At 39.4% G+C, this 24547-nt stretch overlaps 2 protein-coding genes across 4 annotated transcripts in view; one reads left to right on the top strand and one right to left on the bottom strand.

Moving 5' to 3' along the window:
- LOC103470993 (F-BAR and double SH3 domains protein 1) overlaps positions 1–2711 on the top strand; it is a 38159-nt gene extending 35448 nt beyond the window's left edge. Inside the window, exons 17-21 of the mRNA XM_008419745.2 lie at positions 1501–1601; positions 1774–1890; positions 1970–2120; positions 2200–2255; positions 2364–2711. Of these exons, the coding sequence (XP_008417967.1) occupies positions 1501–1601; positions 1774–1890; positions 1970–2120; positions 2200–2255; positions 2364–2411 (473 nt within the window). The 3' untranslated portion in view covers positions 2412–2711. The remainder of the gene's footprint in view (positions 1–1500; positions 1602–1773; positions 1891–1969; positions 2121–2199; positions 2256–2363) is intronic.
- Positions 2712–2761: 50 nt separating this feature from the next.
- On the bottom strand, positions 2762–22911 carry rell2 (RELT like 2). Of its 3 annotated transcripts, XM_008419743.2 has the most exons (8): positions 22660–22911; positions 13557–13644; positions 12775–12823; positions 10906–11109; positions 9249–9311; positions 8785–8848; positions 7485–7661; positions 2762–7391 (listed from the first exon to the last, which is right to left on the bottom strand). In XM_008419743.2, the coding sequence occupies exons 4-8, from the start codon at positions 11093–11095 to the stop codon at positions 5702–5704; spliced, it is 2184 nt and encodes a 727-aa protein (XP_008417965.1). In that variant the 5' UTR covers positions 11096–11109; positions 12775–12823; positions 13557–13644; positions 22660–22911; the 3' UTR covers positions 2762–5701. The 3 variants fall into 3 exon arrangements, with proteins under 3 accessions (XP_008417965.1, XP_008417964.1, XP_008417966.1); XM_008419742.2 differs by lacking the exon at positions 13557–13644; XM_008419744.2 differs by lacking the exons at positions 13557–13644; positions 22660–22911 and adding an exon at positions 13218–13237.
- Between the last annotated feature and the right edge of the window lie 1636 nt (positions 22912–24547).

The following is a 24547-nucleotide window of genomic DNA, read 5'->3' as shown; positions in this document are numbered from 1 at the left end:
CCATGTCTGGCATATAACCGTTTATTTTAGCTTTTAAACTGGTTATATTGATCCTGTATCCAGACAGAGGGATAATCAGTAGCCCAGCATCATGACCTGTTTGTTCTGAAGATCCTGCAGCTTCCACTTCTCTTCCTAACATGGYGCCTCCTCACCCTGACTCTCATACTGATAGGAGGAACCACAGAGCTCTGTTAAGTTAAAGCTCATCTTCTGAAGTTGGGATATTTTTCCTCCAACAGGTTCCAGAGGAATCAAACCAGATGTTGGACTGGATTTTATTTCAATGTCATTTGTGTATTTTAGAGCCTCATTTTCAACAGTGGAGCTATAAAGGTTGAAAGAGGTTATCATTAAGTCTCATCAACATCAATATTTCCACTAAATAAGAAGCCTAAATAAAGGAAAAGCCTCTCAGACTTAACTAGTTAACTTAACTATTTTAAGACTAGACTTAACTAGTCTTAAAATAGTTTGGAGCCCGACAGCACCAAACTATTTTTTATATTAGACAATTAATTTAATTTCAGATAATTATCGCGGTAGAAGCCACTTATTTGTTAAATACTTAATAAAACATATTTACCATGTTTGATGTTTGGTTTAAATGACGTCACAAAGAACAAGGTAATTAGTCCAAGTATGTCGTTTATTGAATGTTCAGAAACTACAGCGGCTGTGATGCACCACAGCAAAGGTAAAACAACCCGAACAGGTGATCAACTCTAAACGCATTTACTCTCCGTCTCTCTGTCATTTAAGCACACCCGTTGCCATGGCAACCTCCTGCGCTCCTCGAGCCGAGAACAGATAACATTAAAAACATTCAGTCCGTTACGATATTAGGTTTGCGATATTTATTTTGCGATCATTAATAAGCCTCTCATGAACACAGAGGTGGTTGATTAGTTAATCTTAAACTCTTCTCTGCTAGTTATTTTGCCATGGAACCGAAACGCACAGAATTGCGCAACACCTTGTTGAAACATTAATCTCTGAGATTATTATTGTTTTGGATTATTAATTTGAACACGTTTTGTTGATTTTTTTTGTTGTTGTTCTTTAATAAAATTACGAACGTTTTGATAAGGAGCCAGAGGAGGACGTGCTGGTCTCAGCCTCCTGGCTGCGTTCAGTTTGTCACCTAAAGCCGAGATCGACTCAAAACCTTCCGCGATCGACATGTTGCAGCCCTGCTCTAGCAAAGCACGAACAGTTCAGAAACAACATGAAACGGGAAAAAAGTTATTTATTAACTGATTAAGTCGTGTTTTAGATTGTTCTTGAAAAACGAATCAGTCACGGCTAATTAGTGGGCGCACTCGCGGCTGCACAGTGAACACTGATTTTTTACAGCACACAGCCGCTCTTTTCTCTTGCAGGTACTTCGTAACCCCTCTAAATCTTTAAGGGATACGCAGTACCCTGCCGTACCCCCTTACTTTCACCCCTAGTTATACTGAACAACATGGGACTAAAATCTGTTTCCATTTGTTCTAGGTGTTGTCAAAGCTCTGTACTCCTACCAAGCTCAAAGTGCAGAAGAGCTTTCCTTCCAGGAGGGGGCGCTAATTCGTCTCATACGCTGTCTACACGGAGAGGTGAGTAGGCAGGGAAATGAATGCTGTTTTAACTCATATGACCCAGTTTTATTCAAAGAGTTATTGTAGATACTGATGACTGTGAACAGGAAGGATCTCCTGTAGTGGTCCACGTTGCAGTAGCTCTGAAGGAGCCTCTGAATGAAACCATTCTAACGTGTTTTTTTTTTAGGTAGATGATGGTTTTTGGGAAGGAGAACTAGATGGGCGAATCGGTGTTTTCCCATCATTGCTGGTGGAGCTCCTGCATGAAGAAGAAGAAGAGGAGGAGGAGGAAGAGGAGAAGGAGGTGAGCAGGAGCCCTGCAGGATTTTGATGGAAAAATGACTCCAGGATTCTCCTTTTTCTCATGTTTTTTTTCTGTCTAGCCTCTCCATATTGCAGCTATACATCCCTGCTCACCCCCCATCCCAATTCCCTCAGCTTCTGCTGGTGACTGTGCAAACATTATTGCTACTCCTCCTGCTGGTGTGGAGGACAAACAGCAGTCTGTTCACGTAGAAGAGTCAAGGGTTGCTGGTAAGATGCAGTTTTTCCTCTGGAACATGACATATTAGCAGTGCCAGCTAAATCCATTGTGTGTCTTTTGGCACAACAGAGGCTGACGCTAGAGGCCCCACTCCTCTAGAGTTCCCCAGCGATCGATTAAGACCAGTATGTGTCATCTTACACCTATCTTAGCAATAAGACAATTATTTATTCAAGTTTGAGCTGACAGAAGATGTGAGGACCAATACTTTGACTGTCCTTGTGTGGTTTCAGTGTCGGGCTCCCCCTCCTCCGCCAACAAGCTCCATGTGGGACGGTTGAGCTTCACAGGAAATAGTGACTTATTTTGAGCCAATCAGCAATGGTTCATGCCTCAGCAGACACTAGTGGTGTTCTCACTGGCAAAATTGAGAATGCAACACAGACACTACATAGGTTTCTCTGCGATGGACCTGTTTAAAAGTCAGTATATGCACACCCTTTAACAGGTGACATTATTATGTGGATCAGTGTTTAAAATACAGTTAACAGAATATCCAAATAGAAAAGTTAATATTTATGGAGTGGCGTTTGTAAAGTTACACAGTCAAAGAATAATAGCAATAATTTGGATTATTTAGCCTGTCATAACAGAAAAGAAATTGGGGTTTGTTTTTCAAACTCATATTTTCACTATGTTATTTATTATTTTATAAACATTCAGTTTCAAGCTAGATATTTAGCTTCAAACTAAGTATTTAGCTTCAAGCAAAGTATTTACCTTGCTAACTACAAATTTGGCTTTCTAATTAAATAATTAGCCTAGTGATAAATAGCTAGCTGCAAACTAAATATTTAGTTTGCATATGTTGCTGCTAATTAAATGTTCAGCTAAACATGTTACTTCAAATAAAACATTTACATGGCTAACTAAAAAATTGATTTACAAGTAAACATTTAGCTTGCTAATTAAATATATCATTTGACACGTATAAACAAATTAACAACATAGTAAAAATATGACTTTGAAAAAAATGCTTCATATGGTTGGCTAAAATAGGTGAAGTTATTGTTGTTAATTCTTTACCAAACTTTACAAACGACATCCCATAACAGTACATTTCTTTAGCAAAGGCAAAATCTACATTTAATGGCAGTTATGCATGTGTAGATTCTAAAATATTTTATGTGCTTTGTACAAAATATTTGTAATTCATTTTAATGTAAAATCAAATAATTTTGTAGTGAAACTGGTGTGGTTGAATGTATGCCTTCTACATAGATTGTTGCTGTTACAGAAAAGAAAAAGGGGGAAAAAGCCCTCTGGTAATTGTTTATATGTTCATTTTATTTGTGTAGTTTGTATTACATCCATTTATTGGCAGCTCAGTTTCTTGCACTAAACAAAACGTCTGAGTTGCTGTAATAAAGAACTTGACCTGGATTAAATTCGATAATCATCCATCCGAATGGGTTGAAGATGAGAGCTAAGGTGGTGAATGTTAAAGAATTTTCACCACTGTTTCTCTGACTTCCCCACTGAATTTAATCAGTGATAGGGTCTCTGTCTGCTTAAGCAGGATTGTAGCATAGTTAGGGAGAATCTTTCTTCGTTTGAGGTGAGGTTTTTTGTAATGAAGTGACCCTGTGTCAGAATCTGCAACTGATGACATCTTTGTAATATTCTGAAGAAATTAAAATAATAATAATAATAAACATTCACATCTTTGGAAAACTGCTGATGTCTGTTAATGGCTCATAGCAATCTGTTCATGTTAGCTGTAGCTTCATAATAATGACAATAATAATCACTTGCCGTAACACTACTAAGACACACCTAGCTGAAACAATAAAATAAAAGCACTTCCTGTTTCTTTAATTTAGAAGTTCGAGACTCATTTATGAACTTCCCACACTTTGTCTCGTTCATTATGATGTTATGTGTACCTTAAATTTTTTACATTTCTTATTCAGAACTGAGAACAAAGTTTTTAAATATGGAAACAGAAAATTATTTTCCACTATTACACACATACATATATAGTCTCCAGCTCAGAGTAAAGAGAAGAAAACTCTCCAAACCGTATTTAGTGCAATATATAATGGACAATCTAAAGACAGACATAAACAGATATTAACTGCACTTTGTTTGATTCATTCAACAGGATTTCTGTTAAGGTCTTTGACTTTATGTAAGTGTTGGGTTTCTTCCTTCCTCTCAGTTTTCATCCTCATACATGCAAACAATACACAAATTATTACTTCACAAATTAGATGAGTAACTAAAACTATATTTTGGGAGACATCTTTTGTTGCATTTAGTTTTTATTTAATTTATACATTAAACATGCATGTGCATGCTGACACTCTGGAGTAACATCAGCCTTAAAGTAAATACATTTCCATTTTTAACTCATTTGTTTAAATTTGCTCACTTTGGCAAATAAATCTACCTTTTTTAGGTAGTTGTAGTTTAAGTCAAGTGTTATTACTCTGAACCTGAATGACATATTTGGTAAAATGACTTGGTAAGAATGGAAAAACTAAGAACTTAGAACATGAACTTAACTCTTGATCTTGACTTTGCACCTGAATGTCTTTACTTGGGACTTCGCTTAAGACCTCTGCTGTCAGTAGCTGTGTTTCCATTGAAAATAAAATTGTGCAAATTGGAATAACAAAATTTCTTTAAAGGATACCAATTAAAAAAACTCAGTGGAATAATAGAGAATAATTTTTTTTGTTGTCTGTTTTCACAGCCCTCGGTCCAATGGTAACACTGCAAAAGTCCATTGTCTTCTAATCCACAGAAAGTGGTAGGAGGATGATAACATTATCACATGAACAGGATTATTCAGATGTGGTTTTAATTACGTTGATCTAGTGGAAATACCACTATTGCGAAATTGTGKGGGGTCTATTTACATCGACAAAGTTTTGCACACATTTGTAATGGAAACACAGAAACTGTTTCAATAAAAAATGCTGTACTCTTTGGAGGCTTGACCTAAAGTTTGTGAAACTTGTACTGAAGAAGTTATCAGGAAATATTCGACAGCACAGAAAATAGCTGCCAACAGGATATTAAAGCAAAGGATCCCAACATTTTCCCTAACTGGATAATTTTACTCGTATTGAAAGACCAACTACATCACTCTTCATGGTTCTTTGGAACATGTGTGAATTACGCATGATACTAAGGCAAAATCCCGAACAGACCTGGAGACAACGGTGTAGTTCTGTGGAGAGGTTATAATATGACATACAGTACATGTGTGGACAAACGTTACTCCAGTCACTCCAATGTTCAGACACATTTCAGGGCATTAAGTGAAACTCTTAAACTGTTAGTAAGGAGGTGAATGCCAGGGGCATTGTTCATGCATATCCAAACACCAGACCATTAGCCCATTGGTGGTATGGTGGTTAGTGGTAAACTGATAGAACAAAGCTGATATTAACAAACCATAACTTTTACATTAATATAAATATGAAGGTCTGGTGTCAGTTTCACTCTTATGGCAAGAAAGGGAAAAACACTTTTCCAAAAAAATAATCTGAAGTTAAATGAATAAAAGAATGCTCATCATAGTATTTTGTCATTAATCTTATCACTTGTCTTTGAATGTAGTTCAGTTTGTGGTATCGCTTGTCTCTCTGCTTGGGTCATTTCTGGATGCAGTCGACTCTTCATCATCTTGGCACTTTTCTTCTGGGTTCTGTAGTGATTGGTTATCCAACATCTTGTCAGTGTCCCCTCTCGGCCCTTCAGCTCCTTCCACTTGTGTCACCTTGCAGTCTCTAATGTCTTCCATCTCCATCATGTCATCCTTGTCTTGACCTGGATATGATCTGGTTTCTACTCCTGAGGTTTCCTTTCTCTGAGTCTCAGATTCACCAATAAAAATCTGTTCTTGCTTTCTAACAGTGGGGTTTGTTTCCTCTCTCTCTGATTTAAATCCATCTTGGGAACTCTTCAACCTCTGGTCCGATGAGGATGCCTCTTCTTTGTCCACCATAGTGACGACAGAGAACTCCCTCTTGCTGTCAGGACTGGCTTTAACAATTGTAACACTACTTACTCTCCCTCCTTGAAGTGAGGATGGGGACAACGGGCTGGGGGGCGTCAAAGGTAAACTGCCCAGTCTGTCTTTTAAAACCTGCTCAGACAAAGACGCTGGATCTCCTGCTGCAACTGGAGACAGTTTGGGTGTCTTTAGGATTCCAGGTCTCTTTTTTTCTATCTTTTCTTCAGTCTGTCCTTCAAGCTTGTGTTCCTTCGTGGAATGTGAACTTGGATGTAAATCTCCATGGGTCGTAGATCTTAGAGAAGTCAAACATTCTGACTTTAAGGTTGAATGGGGTGAGGCTACAGTTGGAGAAGGACATAGGGCGAGTGGTGATAATGGTTTGCTCTTGGTAGCCTCTGTTAAGCTGCTCTCCAATCTGCTTTTGGGGCTTGGTGACTCTGCCAGGGATGAGGTAGGCGTTTTTAATGACAAGACAGATGAAAAAGTCTTGTTTTGGAAGGAAGATGCAGGAGATGAACCCAAGCTTATCAAAGCAAGGCCTCTGCTGGCACCTGGTTCTGGATCTGGACTGGAACATGGGTCAGAGGAAACTCTGGCAGTCGTAAAGTCTTTGTTCAAATGGGACTGACCAGTGGGCATAGCAGAGGTGAAACCTGGAATTGGTGCAGGTATGGTGTCAATGGGGGTTGAGGTYTGTAATGGTCCAGGATCTTCAATCTTTACTATCTTACTGTCGACATCTACAGATTTCCCAGGTGAAACAGGCAGGGAAGAAGGGGCAGAGGTTCCTGCGGCCATCTTTCCTTGTAGGCCAAGCCTGGAACTTTCCTGGGAACCAGAGTTAGAGTTGGAGAATTTTTTGAGAATAGAAGCTATACCTTCACGTTGAGCTGATGCAGGCTCAGTATTCAGCTTGGCAGCAGCTTTAGTGCCACGCTCTGGATTAGCCTCTACACTCTCTGCCTGGACAGGTTCCTCCATCACAACAGGTGGCTGCTGAAATCTAATCCCCCCAGTGTCTCTTCCTACCATCTCTTTTACTCTCAAACCTAAAGGATCACTGCCCCTCCTCAGCCCAAATATGGTCACACTCTTCTTCCTTTTCCCCACATTTGCAGCAACACCATTGGCACCATCTGAAGGCAGTTGGACTTCCTTAAACATATTCTTCAGATTGTACCCATCCTCCTTTCTCTCCTCACTATCTTGGGACTGGTCCAGCTGGTCCCCTGAAACAGCCAATAGGTTAGGACTTCCCTGGAGCTTCTTATCAGAGTGTGTCACCCGAAATCTGAGGAGATAATGACAGAGAGAACAATGTTTCACTTTACAGCTCGTCATGCATTGAACTTGACAAAATGGCTAAACAAAGTCTGTGTTCTACCTTCCAACAGAGAAGACGGTCTGCTCTCCAGGTCGTTGTTTGAAGCGGAGTGTCCTGCTTTGTCTGCGGCCCCTCTTCGCTTTGACCTGGGCGCAGAGCAGGCAGGAGTTGAGGTCGGTCCCTGAGTGGACTGTATGGAGATGGGGAGGAATGCCACCGATAGACTCCTTACGCAACCTGGATGCCAATATGCAAGATTATTGGTGTGCAATTTCAGAATTACTTGTTTTCATGAGAGTTTGGCCTAAAATACTCCAAATGCCTGAGATTGTTATGGACAGCAAAGACAAAGATCCAATATATGCATCTGTACAAAGATAGGCAAGAAAAGCAGTGATGCTGTGAGACTTCAGTTTGTTATACAAACCTGGAACCTTGGTCGTTGTTTGGAAAAAACCTAGTTAGGTTTTCACCTTTCGGATGTGCCGTAATCACCAGGTCAATCAGATATCTACTCTATCCTTTCACACCTTACAGAAGTTTATGTTTTTTATTATTTCATGTATTCCAGACAATTTGAAAGAATTGATGAAGATGGTTCCTTTGTGAATTTCTTGGCAGAAACATACAGTGAGAACACGGCTGGCAACAAGAATTATCTGATTTAATGCTTGACTGGGAATGGTCTGGTATGTAAGCTGTAGTAGGTCATGCTAACAATATGTCTTCGGTGTTCAAGTTGCTACTGAGTGAAGAACACAATTTTCAGAATCAGTGTGGTCTTCAAAAACTGAGTACACGGAGTGCAAGAAGAAGACGGGAGAAAAAAAACTGAAACTGTTGACTTTAACATTAAATACACCTTTCTCAACAGGTGAGGGCGCACTTTTTCCATTTATAATCAGACATTTAAGCGACTTGAAACCATTCCTCCCTCCCTGGCACCTCCAGACCCGGGCCCCCAGCCCCCCCACACCCCTCCCAACCCCACATATAGCTCCGCCCTTGTGTTTACGAGTAGCAATGCTATCTGGCTAATTATGATAAAAATAACTAACAATCTAACATGTAACTGTAAATCAGAGCTTTTTTCTCTTAAATATGAAGTTGAAACAGTAATTATTTGATTTTCTGTGATTTTTGTTATCTCTAAAGCTAAGTAGTTCTGTCCCCTATACTTAACCGTTCTACTGTATTTGAAGCTTATCCTCAGTTCTATTATCATGATTTGCTCTCTAGTGTGCTGTTGTGTCATTAGCAGATCTTAAACTATCACAACTATTAAATGAATTTGAACATTTGTTCATCGTAATTTAAAAAAAAATCTGCTGCCATGTGGTGGGTTTGTGTGTGAGCTTACCGTGGATCATGGCGCACGCAGACGTTATGGTTTCCCAGCATCTCATTGAAGGCTTCCATGTTGGCTGCAGGAGACAAGATCACAAATCCACTGACTTTAACAACTTTTCTGACAAGTTCTGAGAAAATCACACAAACTGTAATGGGATACATACATCTGATCAGAAAAGAGCCATTTGAAATAAATCAACAAATGGTAAATGGACTGAACCTTTCCAATCATTTTTGACCACTCAAAGCACTTTACACTAGAGTCACATTCACACATTTATACACCGATATGCAATTGGGGTTAAGTGCCTTGCTCAAGGGCACATCGACATGAGGAAGCTGGAATCAAACCTACAACCTTCTGATCACAAGACGACTACTCTTTTCACAGAGCCACAGTTGCCCACACACCCAACACCAGCATCATATCACGGAATAATAAATTGAGTTTAGCAACATTCAAACTTTTGCTACCTTCATTTTCCATAATGCATTTAAGAATCTGCTCCACGGTGTCCTGGTTCTCGTCGTTCTCATCTGAAAACAGCAAAACAAGACATGAACAAATAAAAACAACAATCCTTTCAGTCACCTAAAAATACAACCAGTTTCTGCCTGAGGGAGTTATTTTGGAGAGTGCAGTCTATGCAAAATATCCTTCGGAATATGCTAGCCATATTCTACGCACCTTACACAGCACATACAAACCAAAAGGTGGCTCCCTGGAGCACACCGCAAGCACCATACACCAACCATAAAGATAGTCCCTGTTGGTCAAGATGGTTCTTGATCTCGAGTGGGAGTGCACTACCTAAGAGGTAACCAAAGGGGTTGGAACCAATCGGGGTGGGCCCGCGCACCTCGAGAGTGAAATCGCTCAAACTTAAAGTACTGATTAGGTTTTTGAGCAGCCCTCTCTCTGCTATCGGATGTGTTTGGGTGAGTGTATATGTTTGTTTACATGTGTAGAAAAAATTTTCTTACATGTGCAGGAGCAACAGAGCAATGTATGTTTGTGTTTGAGAGGACTCTTCAAAGACAGCCAGGTTTCATGCTGAGTGTTTGTGTACGACTCAGGAGGTTTTATGAGTGAGATGGAGAAAAAAAATAAAAACAAGAAAAAAACAAGATGAGAAATAAACAGATTCAGAACCGCTCAGAACATTGAAAATGTCATTACGCTGCTCTCATAACATGTCACCCGCTACACTTACTGACTAGGCTGGTGATGATTCATATTAGGGAGAATTTATTGCTAAAGTAATTTGATGTGGTTAAGAATATTGTAAATAGATGTTTGATACTGGAAAAATTGAAGTTGGAAACTTGGCATGTTTATTGTCCGTAAACATAATAAAGGTGTATCCATCCATCCATTTTCTTTACACCCTTGTCCTTTAGTGGGATTGGGGGGGTTGCTGGTGCCTCTCCAGCTAACGTTCTGGGCGAGAGGCAGGGTCACTCTGGACAGGTTGCCAGTCTGTCACAGGGCTACAAAGAGACAGACAGGACACACAACCATGCACACACACACTCACACCTAGGGTCAATTTAGAGAAACCAATTAACCTGTCATGCTTTTGAACTGTGGGAGGAAGCCAGAGTACTTGGAGAGAACCCACGCATGCACAGGGAGAACATGCAAACTCCATGCAGAAAGACCCAAGACCAGGAATTGAACCTAGAACCTTCTTGTCGCAAGGCAACAATGCTACCAACTGTGCCACTCCAATAAGGGTGTAACACAGAATATTATTTAATTGCAGTTGTTTTCAGCAAACAGGCCCTTAATATATCTGAGCAGAATTTACCAGCAGGAACACATTTCAACATTAAACTGTTGAAAACTTAGAAACAAGCGTCTGAGCTGAGTGGGAGCTGGTCTGTAATGGAAACTATATTTTCATTTGTCTACATTTCTGAAAGCACAGACAGCAAACAAAGTACAGTAGCAAACAAATAAAATGGAATAAACCAAAACACTCTGTGTGTGTTTTGTATGTATGTTTTGCTATGTGCTCTGCACCATTAGCTGATTACACCAAGAGAATGACTAACAACACAAGAAATCACTTAGGAAACATTACAACAAAATTAAAAACTGATTCCTCCATTTGTCTTCTCCACTTACCATCTTCATCTTCCCCAAGCTTTTCCTCTTCATCCTCCAGGTCTCCGGTTCTGCAGTGGTAGCCCCTCTTCTTCAGCAGATGACAGATAAGGAAGCCCAGCAGACCCGTCAGGAAGAAGAGGAAGACCACCAGAAAAATAATGTAGGATGGGGGGGGTTCCCCCGCCCCAGAAGCTGCTAATTTAGTCATAATGTGGCTGAAACCTGAGAGGGAGACACAGGTCAAAGGTCAGTGCAGCCTCTGTCATGGCTGCAGTCAGTAAAAGAACAACATAGTGATGAAAGTTAATCGTTGTAGAAATGGCCATTGAATACAAACTGAGAATAAAGGTCAAATGATTGAAACACAATTTTTATTTTTATTAGAATCAATATGTGAATTAAAAATAAGATTCTCTACATTTCATCTGACAAGTGCTATTATAGCTGCTGAACAGCTGGAAAGCACTCAGTCTGTGTGTGTAATGAAGCTACAGTGGATCTCTAAAGTGCACACACACAACCATTTTCTCCTACGTTGTTTTCTCTGCTTGATGCCAGTGATCTGAGGTACATGGCTGGTTCAGAAATGAGAAGCTGTTAAATTCAGGTGGCGACATTTTTAGGGGCCAACCAGTGAACAACTACACTGTGCACTGGTTGAGCTAATTTCTACATTTATTCTTGTTTTACACCCAATATAAATATATTAGAATCAATTCAATATATTTAACATCAACTTGCAATTTGGAGAAGTTTTGCAAGAAAGAGGTGGCAAATATTACCAAGTGAAGACGTGGTATGCTGATAGACTTCCACCAGAAAAGCAAAACAAACAAAATATTGTTTCCAGATTAAAATTACTTCAAGAAAGTTTTAATTTAGGACCTGGACATTTGTCATAATGGAAATTTCATAATATTTGCACTTTTTACCTTAAGATGTTTGATGTTCATACAAACAATTAGATGTTCACACCTTCACATTAGAAGGTAAAGCAGTTTGGTCTGTAAATAAACATAAACTATATAAGCAAGTCGGGGATAATTTAGCTATTTGTATTTCCAAGAAAATATAATTAACCTTGCACACTATATGAATGGGAATAACATTTAAAGTCTACCTAATAGGGCTAACCAAGGATCCAAAACATGTACATGTACTTGATCCAACATGTACGATACGGCCTATTCAAACATAAAAATGCTAACTCTCCTGGTGGAAGTGAGATGTTATTTCCACTTTTCTTGTTTTGGTCCAGATTTATTTCAATTTCAAATTCACATTCATCTTTCAATAACCTTTTATAGAACCAGAGGACCTGATCTTATTTGTATAAGTTTGGTAATTATCTCCAAGATTCAGTCCCAAAAGTAGCTGCAGTCATCCAGGTAGATTTGTTGTCATAAGCCACACCTATTTTAATAAATCCCAGCCACACACCAAATTATAGCCAATTCTGAGATAAACCATTAACATTTATAAACCCTCTTGTTTTGATCCTTGGAGTGATATGTAGAGCTGATGTTACTTGTTTGTGAAAACAACTTGAGGCTACATAGAAAATATGTATTGAGATAGTCATATCAGAAGCTAAACAACATAAATAGTTGACATCCTACAAACTATTACCTGGAGGTAATAGTTTGTTACAACAGCTTAATAGAAGCTCACTCTGTCTCTAAAAAAACGTTTCTCCATAAAGAATAAGGTATGTTTTTTCTTGGGGAAAGAATTTCTAAATTTATGTTTACAGTCAGACTAGATCTGTTATTGATCAAATACAGCAATTATTACAGGTGGATCACAGTCCCAATATAAGAGAAGTAGCCCAATCTCAATCCCTTAACCTCATGTTTTTGCATAAGCCAACAAACAGACGAGCCTTACCGGTTTCACAGCCTGTCAGCAGTGGACACGCAGGACGTCAGCATGGTCACTGGAAAACATGCCAAAAAGAAGACAGAAGAAAATCCAGTGAGATTTGGTCGGTTCTGAAAGTCCAACTGTTTGCATCAGATAAAAAGCCAGAGCCAGAAATGGAGCCGTGTGCCCCACCAGCCAGGGCTCCCCCTAAGCCACACCTTCTCTCTGCCTCCACATGTGGAGGCACAAGGACATAGAGAGGAAAGAAATAAAATAATAGCCATCATTGGAAAATATGTATTTTATAAACAGAACAAAACTCATACAGTCCTGAAATAAGATTAAACCAAGACACACTATTATTTGCTGCTCACAGGCACATTATTACAGCGTCACACACCTGATATCTGTAAATATCATTAAATATGTAAATATAGACAATAAACATGAAGAGTAAAGGTGCTCACAACGTAAAGGAGTCAACATGCAAGAGCTTATAGTTGTTGTCCTCTCCGCCTCTTATCAGTATTAATAACAACCCCCATACACACACGCACAGTCATTTATCTACACTTGTTCCTTCTGAAATGTCCTCAGGGTGGCTGAACAGTGATAGCTCATATCATCAGCAACCAGCTCTCCACATCCTCCAGAAGTCTGTTCCATAATGACCATTTGCTCACTGATGTGCTGAAAATGTGTCACTTCATTAAAAAAATGCGTGCCAATATTCAATATTAGGGAGATATTTAGAGCATATTTTGACAGTAAAACGCTGACTCCTGTTTTTATTTTGTGACTCTTACCTGCAGTTAGCTGCAGGCTAGCTTGGACAAGCTGCCTGTCCATCCATACAGCCAACACAGAAACACATCTGACCTCACTCCAGGTTGGCTTTATTCACAGAGAAACGTCCCAAATACAAAGAAAGAGAGAAAGAGAGAGAGAGAGAGAGAGACAGAGAGAGAGAGAGAGAGAGAGAGAGAGAGGGAGAGAGAAAGAGAGAGAGAGATGTATTTGATCTATTCACTGTTGATTTTTTGGGATACTTTTCTAATGCAAGGGTGTGGGAACAATTTCATGGAAGTGACATGTGAACAAAAAAACAAGTTAGCTTGTTTATATTTCTGCAAAAATATAGTCAAAGTATTTCATAATTTATTTACCAAAACAGTTTCATAGAATAGTGACATTTATCCTCTTCCAGCCTACTGTATGTCAGCGTTTTCTCAGGCTGTCAGACCTTCACCTTCCCTCCATTTTGCTTGTGTAACTTCACTCACTAGACTCTCTTTGCCAGGACTGACTTAATATTTTTCCTGTCACAATCTTCCCCTGTTGTTATTGGGAAATGTTTTTTCTATGTGATCTTCAACAATTGAAACACTCGATTACATACCGCTCACTGAGGCACCGCAACTAATAACCTCTTAGTTGCTGACGATGCTAACGTTAGCATTTGGTTTAGCTTCATATTGAAGATAAATCGAATTCCTAGTTCACAATTATTTTTATTGACTTTGGAATGCAGTAGATTGCAGTAGAAGCTACACACTGACTTTATTTCTTATGAGGCATAAGTTTATACATAGTCCTAATATTAAACCAAAGAAAACTGTCTGGTCTAAAATTTGTTTGTAAAAATTCATAAGGTCCACAAAAAAGTCTGTAAAATATGTAAAAATGCCAGAAATCATAAAAGAGTCCAGCTCCAATTTGAGTTGATTAAATAAACATTTATATGGTGATTTATGCTTCATTTCCATCTACTAGTGGATGGAAAAAACATCACGTAAAACTAAAATGTCACTGAACATTTGAGCTATAAAGCACTGACAACAGGAAGCTGTCTTGTTGGGTTTCTACAGTATAAGAGAATTCCTAGGTTTTTGTTTGTCCACCCGTCTCTTGATGATTGACCACAAGTTTTCAATGGGATTAAGATCTAGGGAGTTTCAAGGCCATGGACCCAAAATCTCTATGTTTTGTTCCCTGAGCCTGTTAGTTCTCATCTTGGCTTTATGGCAAGGTGCTCCTACATGCTGGAAAAGGCATTATTAATCACCAAACTGCTCATGGACGGTTGGGAGAAGTTGTTCTCGGAGGACATTCTGGTACCATTCTTTATTCATGGCTGTGTTTTTAGGCAAGACTGTGAGAGAGCCGACTCCCTCGACTGAGAAGCAACCCCACACATGAATGGTTTCAGGATGCTTTACAGTTGGCATGAGACAAGACTGGTGGTAGCGCTCACCTCGTCTTCTCCCAACAAGCTGTTTTCCAGATGTCCCAAACAATCGGAAAGGGGATTCATCAGAGAAAATGACTTWACCCCAGTCCTCAGCAKTCCACTCCCTGTACCTTTTGCAGAATATCAGTCTGTCCCTGATGTTTTTCCTGGAGAGAAGTGGCTTCTTTGCTGCCCTCCTTGAGACCAGGCCTTGCTCCAAGAGTCTCCGCCTCACAGCGCGTGCAGATGCACTCACACCTGCCTGCTGCCATTCCAGAGCAAGCTCTGCACTGCTTGTAGCCCGATTCCACAGCTGAAACACTTTTAAGAGACGGTGCTGGAGCTTGCTGGTCTTTCTTGGGCGCCCTGGAGCCTTTTTGGCAACAATGGAACCTCTCTCCTTGAAGTTCTTGATGATGCGATAGATTGTTGACTGAGGTGCAATCTTTCTAGCTGCGATACTCTTCCCTGTTAGGCCATTTTTGTGCAGTGCAATAATGACTGCATGTGTTTCTTTAGAGATACAGTAACCATGGTTCATAGAAGAGAAACAATGATGCCAAGCAGCAGCCTCTTTTTAAAGTGTCCAGTGGTGTCATTCTTACTTAATCATGACAGATTGATCTCCAGCCCTGTCCTCATCAACACCCACACCTGTGTTAATGGAGCAATCACTGAAACGATGTTAGCTGGTCCTTTTAAGGCTGCAATGAAGTTGAAATGTGTTTTGGGGGATAAAGTTCATTTTCATCCAAATATTGACTTTGCTATTAATTGCTGTTAAGCTGATCACTTTTTATAACATTCTGGAGTATATGCAAATTGCCATTATAAAAACTGAAGCAGTAGACTTTGTAAAAATTAACATTTGAATCATTCTCAAAACTTTTGGCCATGACTGTACAGCAATGATAACACAACCTGCCTCACATGGAAACGCTAAACAGTGTACGTGTTGTATGTTAAAAATACAGTGTTAATTCAACAACATGAGTGTTAGTGAGTGTTAGTTTCCCTATAACTCTCTAAAGAGTTCCAAAGAGTTAAACAAAAAGCAATCCAGTCCAGTGTTGATTTCTAAATTAACACCAACAGTAACTCAGTCTAGTGTTGATTTAGAAATCAACATCAGACAGTTCCTCCCACAAGTGTAACATATTTGTGACATCACTTCAGGGAACTAGCAGGAAACTAGCATCCTTTAGTTTCAGGAAAACTAAAGGATGGAACCTTTAGTTTGAGGCTCTTTTAAGGTTTATCATTAATTGGTGGCTGAAATCCAAAGTTGCTTCAGTGAGGTATTCATTTAAGACTTTGAACACTCAGGCAACCAGTCTCTTGTAGATATTTATTTTTTAAATTCTTTCCTCTGAAAAAGCGTTTTGAAATGCCGTGTTAATCATCACTACAGTGGAAGTTTTCCACATGATATTGATTATTGGTCGTGGGTGACAGTGGCTGTGTGGGTAGAGTAGTTGCCTTGTGATCACAAGGTTGTAGGTTCAATTTCAGCTTCCTGACACATGTTGACGTGTCCTTGGGCAAGGCACTTAAACCCAAATTGTCTACTGATCTGTGTGTGTGAATGTGACTCTAGTGTAAAGTGCTTTGAGTGGTCAAAATGAAAAGAAAAATGCTATATAAGTTCAGTCCACTTACCATTGTGCTAATCCTATACAGCCCATTTTTCTGCCAACCATAACGCCTTTAACAGCAGTAAACTGCTGAGCATTAGTCTGAATGACTCACCCAGCTTCACAACTGACACTAGTCTATCAGATAGGTCCAAAGCATTTGAGAAGCTTTTTGGATTTTTGTGTTTTACTAAAAGAAATTAAATGCTCAAACCAACTGATAAAAAAAATGACACGGTGTGTGATCTGCAGAGAGAAAAATGACGCAAAGGTGACGCATTCCCAGTCACAGTTTGTCACTGCCGACAGAGACAGTGGGATGACTCGTCACCGTCATGACCTTGACAGGATCTCCTCTCTACAGCAGCAGCATGTTGCTCAGCAGGAACGCAGACATGCAGTAAATGGAGATACAGTGACTTGGCTTTAAGAACACATGGTCTGCAAGTCAAAAACACGAGATCACAGTCATCAGTAGAGCTGTGCAAATATGTTGAGTCATTGTTTATTTTTAATACATACAGTAACTTCCAAGCAGTCATTCTTTTATATTAAAACGGTCCTGAATATCAGACCATTAGGGCTTGTAAAAGTCTTCTAAAAGCTTCCAGTGGAGTTTGGCTGTTCGTGTCATTCACTTTAAGTCCAGCACCTGGTCTGACCTAAACTGGCTCCTACGCCTAAAACACTGGCCAGACTAATTCAAGAACTCAACCCAATTCAGCTTAGAAAAACATTTAGGAACATGAGGCCAAAGTCCAAGTCTGTCCCGAAAGAATGGCTGTAGCCAACCTGATGTCATTTTTCAATTGATAGATTCTTGCACCATCAAATTTGATAGTATTCCCCGCAGGTAATTTCTTGAAATTGAGATTTACAAGGAGATTAATCTGTAGCCTTATATTTCTCTAGAAATTTAGGACTTACTTTCTGCTTGGAATTTCAGCCCACTTTACTTTAATAAAGGACAACTATGAGAATGCACTCCACACATCTGAGAGAGGCATGTCAGGCAGAAAACCTCTGTAGAATGAAAGCCACAGTTCATAATGGGGTTTTCCCACAAGACATCCAGGGACAAAACAAAGACATGCAAAAATCTGCTCTGTTAACATGAGACCATAAAAAAACATTTTTAGCTTACATGTAAAACCTTGTGCATGTAAAAATAAAAATAAAATAAGACAGCTGACAGCGCATCACTCAAAACGGATGGATGGATGGATGGATGGATGGATGGATGGATGGATGGATGGATGGATGGATGGATGGATGGATGGATGGATGGATGGATGGATGGATGGANGGATGGATGGATGGATGGATGGATGGATGGATGGATGGATGGATGGATGGATGGATGGATGGATGGATGGATGGATGGATGGATGGATGGATGGAGACTTTATTAATCCCTTTAGGATTTTCCTTCAGGAAAATTGCAGTTCCCTTCTCCCACACAGACATCAAATACTTAAATTTATGTTTTGCTCTTTTTTTTTATTACACTGACAGCCCGATCCTACTGATACACGGTGATAGCAGCATCATACTTTTTTTTTTTTTTTCCAACAAGGACAGGGGAAAAAGTCAGACTCATTGTAAATATAGATGGCGCTAAATGGAGGACATTTCTGGCAGAAAGGCTCCTGTTATGGCCCTTTCCCACTAGCTCATTTCATAGTAGTGTGCAAACTATTGTTGCACAGCATGACGCTAAAATGCATGCATGAGTTTCCTAAGCTAAAGTTTGATCATGGCAGAGAGATGTTACGCTTCAACTGTTGCATTAGCTACACGTCTACCTGCAGCCCACAACCCCAAACGGATCTCAGAGCCGGTAAACCGATTTTGCTATCTAAAGCCCATTTAACATTTCCAACAACCTGACGGCTGCTTACAGCTCAGATGTCCCATGCTGCAGTACCAAAGAGTGTTAGGCTTATTTATTTAATTGTTTCCCATTTGGATAGAATCAGACATACTGTAAATCTCTTGTTAACATCCATTCTATACTTTCCATTTCAGATCCTGAAAGTGAAACATGTAACTGAAACTACTTGTTTGATGGGAAGAAAAACTAATTTGTTGATCAGTTTTAAAACTAAAGAACTCTGCAGTAAGAGGGAACTAAAATAGATCTAAAATGTATTCACAAGAGATTTTGTTACGTTCAGTCAAAGCAGTGCTGTTTTATTTTTTTTGTTTTTTTAAGCCGACAAAAAAAGCTTCCAACATTATTTTAAATGAGAAAGCTTTGTAAAATAGAACTCGAGAGTAAAGAAATAKAAAATTGTGTTTTACCTTTGCAGACCTGGCTCCCTGTAAGATTACTACTGTACACCTCCATCATCACACTAGTTAAATCATAAGAGCACATAGATCTCTGAACCTGCAGTATCGCTTTTATCGCTATCACTCCCTTTGCAAGAGCATAAAAAGGCTAAAACTCTGGCATAAAAAGGAAATACAGAAACGTATGCTCACCAATCAGAACGCTAGCTGTATTGTAGGATATGTCCTAATGCAAATGGATCCTTGTGTGGTTTGAAGGCACTGCACTGAGCCACAATAAAGTATCAGGCCTGAGCAAAGTGCCGGCTGTGACGGTATGCTGAGCTTTTAAATGTGTCTCAGTGCAAACCAACGTATTGTAAAGGTTTTACTCGGTTGCGCTCCATGTTGACACAGTTGCTTCACATTACTTCTGTACACACACCAGTGCCACGTCCATGCTAACAATGCTAACTCTAAGTGGTTTCCTGCTATCAGGTCAGGTTTCTCATGACTTTTCCTTTGAGATTTGGCATTGAGAGTTGTCTTTCTGCATCGGCGCGCAGAAAGACAACTTTAGGCAAGGCGAAACAGCAGCCATATAAAAAATTCACAACAGCCATGACTGGGTCACACTTTAGCATGGCAGATGCACACTAAACTTTAACTTCTGATGGAAATCAAAACCTCAGAAGTTAAAGTGACATTCTCTGTGTCAATTAAACATCCGACAGTGGATGGAGGTGGGCCGCTAGGAACTGATACATGTATGGTTTAATTTGTTCTCTTCATTCTGTTCCTAAAAAGATGTACTGTTAAATCATCATTTTCAAACATTTGAACAGTATTTATAATCATAGATATCCAACAAAAGTAATACAAGGTACCTGATATGAGCCTATGAGTTTCATATACAGCACATATACATTCATAAAAAAAATCAACAAAAATGGTAACATAATCCAAAAGAATGCATTCAAACAGAAATGTATTTATATATCTGTAAAAATGATGTAACATTTTGATTATTTCAGTAAACAATGATATCTATAGCATTGGGTTGTTATTTTGAGAGATGAAGTAAAGTAACAACTGGAAAATGTCTGTAACCACTGACTGCTGTCACTGGATGTTGGCAGATACCTGACTGTTAGCTGGCTGAATGTGTATCCTACTGAAGGTTGTATCCTCCAGACTGGCTGGTTACAATAACAAGAGTTCAGCTTCAATTACATATTAAAGTTGCAAGCAGCCTCAACCTGCCCTCACAGCTCAGTGCTGCTCTGGCCTCGTGGCGACCGCCAAGGCAACATTTCATCTTCAGGCAAATCAAATAACATAATTTATTATTCTCCCATTGGAGAATTTGTCTAGGAAGCAGGGGCAAAAACTGCAGTACATCCAAAAAGGACAATAGCCGTAAATAAATATATAAAAGCAAAAATTACATAAAACACAAGTGTCAGATCGGCAGTACTTCTCCATAACCATTTCCATTCACATACAATACATCCTCTACATGCTACTCATGATCACCGTCTGGGTCTCCTGTTAGTCTATGAACTCTGCCACTGTAGCTCCACCTCCCCCACCCACACCACCCTGAAAAAATATGGTCACCCACACGTCACCATATTTTGTCATCTGAACGACACTGAGTTTAACATCTACTCTTAGCAATACACTTTTATGGCCAACAGATCAGATTCACAGCAACTGAGGGCAAATCTGAACGAAGAAGACAAAATGATTAAATTAGAGTTGTTTCAGCTCTCTGCAGCTAATCCAGTATTCAGCAAGGAAAACAGAGGTCATATTTGTAATGTTTTGAAGTCTCTGCGCTGGTTACAGCATCCAACGACCTTCACAGTCATCCATTATCTCAGTCCTACACAGGAATGAGATTTATGTTTACTGTACAAAGCATCCTGATCTATCAGGTTTTCTGAAAGAAACATTTTAATAACAAACCCAACAGTGAGTCAGTGTTCTCATATCATAGCCATGACCTGTGGAATAGCCTGAAGAGCAGATAGCAGCACCAACCATCAATGTTTTATAAGGGGAACTAAACACTTTCTGTTAGTTTGGGATTTAGTTGAGTTTTTGTAATTAAGATGATGTGTTTTCATTTTAACTGTATATCTGCAGTTTATTAGTCAATGTTTTTATAATTTCATTTTTACATACTGATGCGTTTTGCTTTAGTTCTGGGATTAATGCACCTTTAAAATAAATCACCAAAGAGCACAGCACAAAGCTGCTTTCAGTCCAAGACACCAACCCAAAGTTAGAATCAGATTCTCTTAAGATCGTACTATCAATCAAGTCAGTCTGAAAGAACAGTCATTGCTTATTAATATTTATTTATTATTTAATTTGAGAGAGTTAGGTTTTATAGCAAGAGCTATTTGTTATCTGTCAGAGGTACAGCTAGCAGGACAGTTGGAGGACCTATCCCAGGAGTAAGGAGACATTCCTTTTCCTGATGAAGTTCCATAGATCTGCTGAGTCATGGATTCTCTTTGCCACTCACCCAACATTTTTGTACTCATTTCCTCTTGTTTTTATGTAATGTAAAGCACGGTGTTGCTCTCATTGTGCAGAAAAAGAAAAATTATTGTTGCTAAACCTTGACTTTGATGTATAATAATTATTACATCAAACATTTTTATTGCTATCAATCACATTTCTCTTAATACATACAATAGTTCCAGTTGGAACCTTTGTATTTTTGTGTTTATGGCAGGCCTGCAAATCTGACACACAAACAACATCCTGTAACGGGAGTGAAGGGATGAGCAAGCTTCTTCTCTTGGCCCACTGCGTGTTCACTTTTGCTTTGAAAAACAACCTGATGTAGTGCTGGAAAAGACTATTGTTGTAATCAAGTTGTGCTAAAAGAAGTTAACCTTTCAACGAAGCTATCAAGCCTAAAATATCATCTGAATGTTAAACATGTCAGCGTCCACAGTCCACATTTCTGAAGAGGTTCCAGGGATGATCAGGGCCTCCAAGAAACACCTGTATCCTGAATAGCACTTTGCATCAATCTGATGGCTGAAAAATAACAAATTAAAAACAACAAATATTTTTGTTCTGGAGCTCATATGTCTATTTATTCAATAATTTAGCAGCAAATAGGCTTTTTGAATTGAAAATATAGATTATTTTGTTAATAGCCTATTTTAATTTTTGATTAAAATGTGATTAATTTCAGACCCTCCAGTTAACTTGATTAAAAATGATGATTTAGTAATAATCTAATGCCTGATTAGCTTCCATTTGGCAGGTTTGCTGTCAGCTGATGCCTGTTCTTCTGTTGGAAACAAACTGTTCTGTAAAACACGTGTTCATTTCTCTGACAACGATGAGTTCTTGTTATGAGGTTCTTCGAACAACCGTTAACATTACATCAGCCAGAAGCAAATAATTGTAACATGATATTTGCCCTGAGTGAGATGATATAAACAAAGCCGAATCTACCAGTCAGGTCAGTCTGTCCTGTAACGACTTTGGTAGTAAAATAAGCACAAGTTGCAYAGCGGCGAACCCCGGGCTGCGATCGCTCTAGCGGGCTTTTAGGCATCCGTAAAAAGTCCCAGGTCCTTCCAGCCGTACACCACCACCTTTTCACCGCATCATCACCCCGCCCGGTTCACTCGACCCCAGGGGCTATGAGCCGGTGATACCGCGGTGATACTCGGCCCAGACTCTGAAGGTTAATGACTTGATGAAGCAGTTTATAAGGACAGAGACGGAGCTGCTTACCTGTCACTCAGGTCGGACTGGCCTCTCCCCTCCTCTCTGCTGCAGGGATGCTGCCATGCATGCAGCCTCTGCTAGCGCGGAGGCAGGGAGCCGCGGCTGTGCGTCTGCTGGGGAGAACAGGAGGGCAGGAAGCGGGGAGGCATCTGGATGTGTTCTCCGGGCTGCTCTCGCTGCAGACCTGCGGATCCAGACAGAGTCGGCMAGGCTGCAGCTTCGCTTCAGATCTGCTGCGGTCTGGGCTTTTATAAATAGACTGCTCCCTCCCCTCAGCTGCTTAGGGCTCCGCTCATGCGTGGAAAACAGAAGGTAATTGATTGGCTCATGCATCAGAGTCATTCCCAGATTGGTTTAATAAAATAATATCTGAGAATCTTTGGAATGTGATACCTCAATGTTTCCTAGAGATGTCAAAAATAGTTTTCTAATTATTCTTATTTGAAGATGAACCAACAGCTGAGATTCTTAGTACTGTAAAGTCAATGTCACTTGAAGGTTTCAATGCTTGTGAACTTCGCATCCTAACAGTAACCTAAAAAATATTCAATGAGCTTGTTGTTTTTATTTATTGCTGGGTTTTTTGCAGTTTATTTCTTATGGGTCAAACGGAGTTTCACGATGCGACGCTGAGGAATTGGCTGTTGGCGCCCAGAATGCAGCTTAGAGAGATATATAGACACCCTTCTGTCAAATTTTAATCGGAATTTAATGGATTAATTTATATTAATTGATATTAATTGATATCAACTTATCAGAAACCGTGATGTTAAGTTTGACTTACAAAGCAATTTTCTAAGACACTAGTCATAATATCCTGTTCAACATAATTCTCAGTACATAAAGTCTAAAAACAAGCATAAGAATCAGCATAAAGTCATGAGAAAAAAGCTTGTGAAAACATTCTTGCTCCTGAATCTGGCTCAGGAAAATTAAAATGTGAAAAAATAAAAAAATCAGCTAAAGTGGGTGGTGCTTTAAGGTACAGAGAGACACAGCCAAGTGTTGGGGTAATTGGAGAGGAGTTAAGCAAGGCTGTAGTAGTGCTGTTACCAACTTGGTACTTTATTGTTATAGTTTTCTCCAAGTCCTGCTTGAAGAAAGTATCAACCTGTGCAAAATTGAGAAACTCTATCGGTCAAGCTGGACATTGAGATCATGTAGTGCGATAGTGGCAGAGAGCAACATCAGTGTTTGCTATAAGTTTTGCAATTGAATCAATGGCAGGAAACTGAGTTGTCATTGTGGTACTTTTATTTGAAGAACTTTTATTCCTTAGATAATAGTGCAGTGACAAGAGCTTCTTATTATCGCAAGGGGTGACCAGTACCTGCTCAGATACCAGGCTATGGTATGTCCATACCAACGGCCCAGTCCGTTGGACCAATTGTAACCTTTCTTAATACAATTCAGTTGATTTATATAACACTAATTTACAATAGGTAATCTCGAGACAATTTACAAAAAAGTCATTTCCATTGTACTTAACAGTACAGAAATTAAAATGTATTAAGTCAGTAAAAAAAAAAAGTTATCTGAGTTAAAAATGCAGATTGCATCATGTCATTGACTTGTTATTGACTTAACTTGTTTATATGCTTCCCCCTGTTCAGATTACTTTTACCCTGTAATGTCTGATTTGATCTATATTTTCAGGAGAACCCTGTGGAACCAACATGTACATTTGCTGCCTTCTTTTTTTTTGTTTCTTTATTACTGGACACAAYTGGAGTTCCATAAAGTCTCGTAGTAAAAGTCACATTAAGACACAATCAGAACCCCTCGTGCTGAACCAATCCTCAACACAACCATCCTCCAACTTTTGTTTAACATGTCAGAGTTTTAACAAGAAAGAAAAACACAGAGTACAACCGGTAAAATTGTTGCTTTATAA

This window comes from Poecilia reticulata, linkage group LG10 (assembly GCF_000633615.1).
Source record: "Poecilia reticulata strain Guanapo linkage group LG10, Guppy_female_1.0+MT, whole genome shotgun sequence".
Taxonomy (NCBI): Eukaryota; Metazoa; Chordata; class Actinopteri; order Cyprinodontiformes; family Poeciliidae; genus Poecilia; species Poecilia reticulata.
This window is presented reverse-complemented; position numbering and strand designations above follow the sequence as displayed.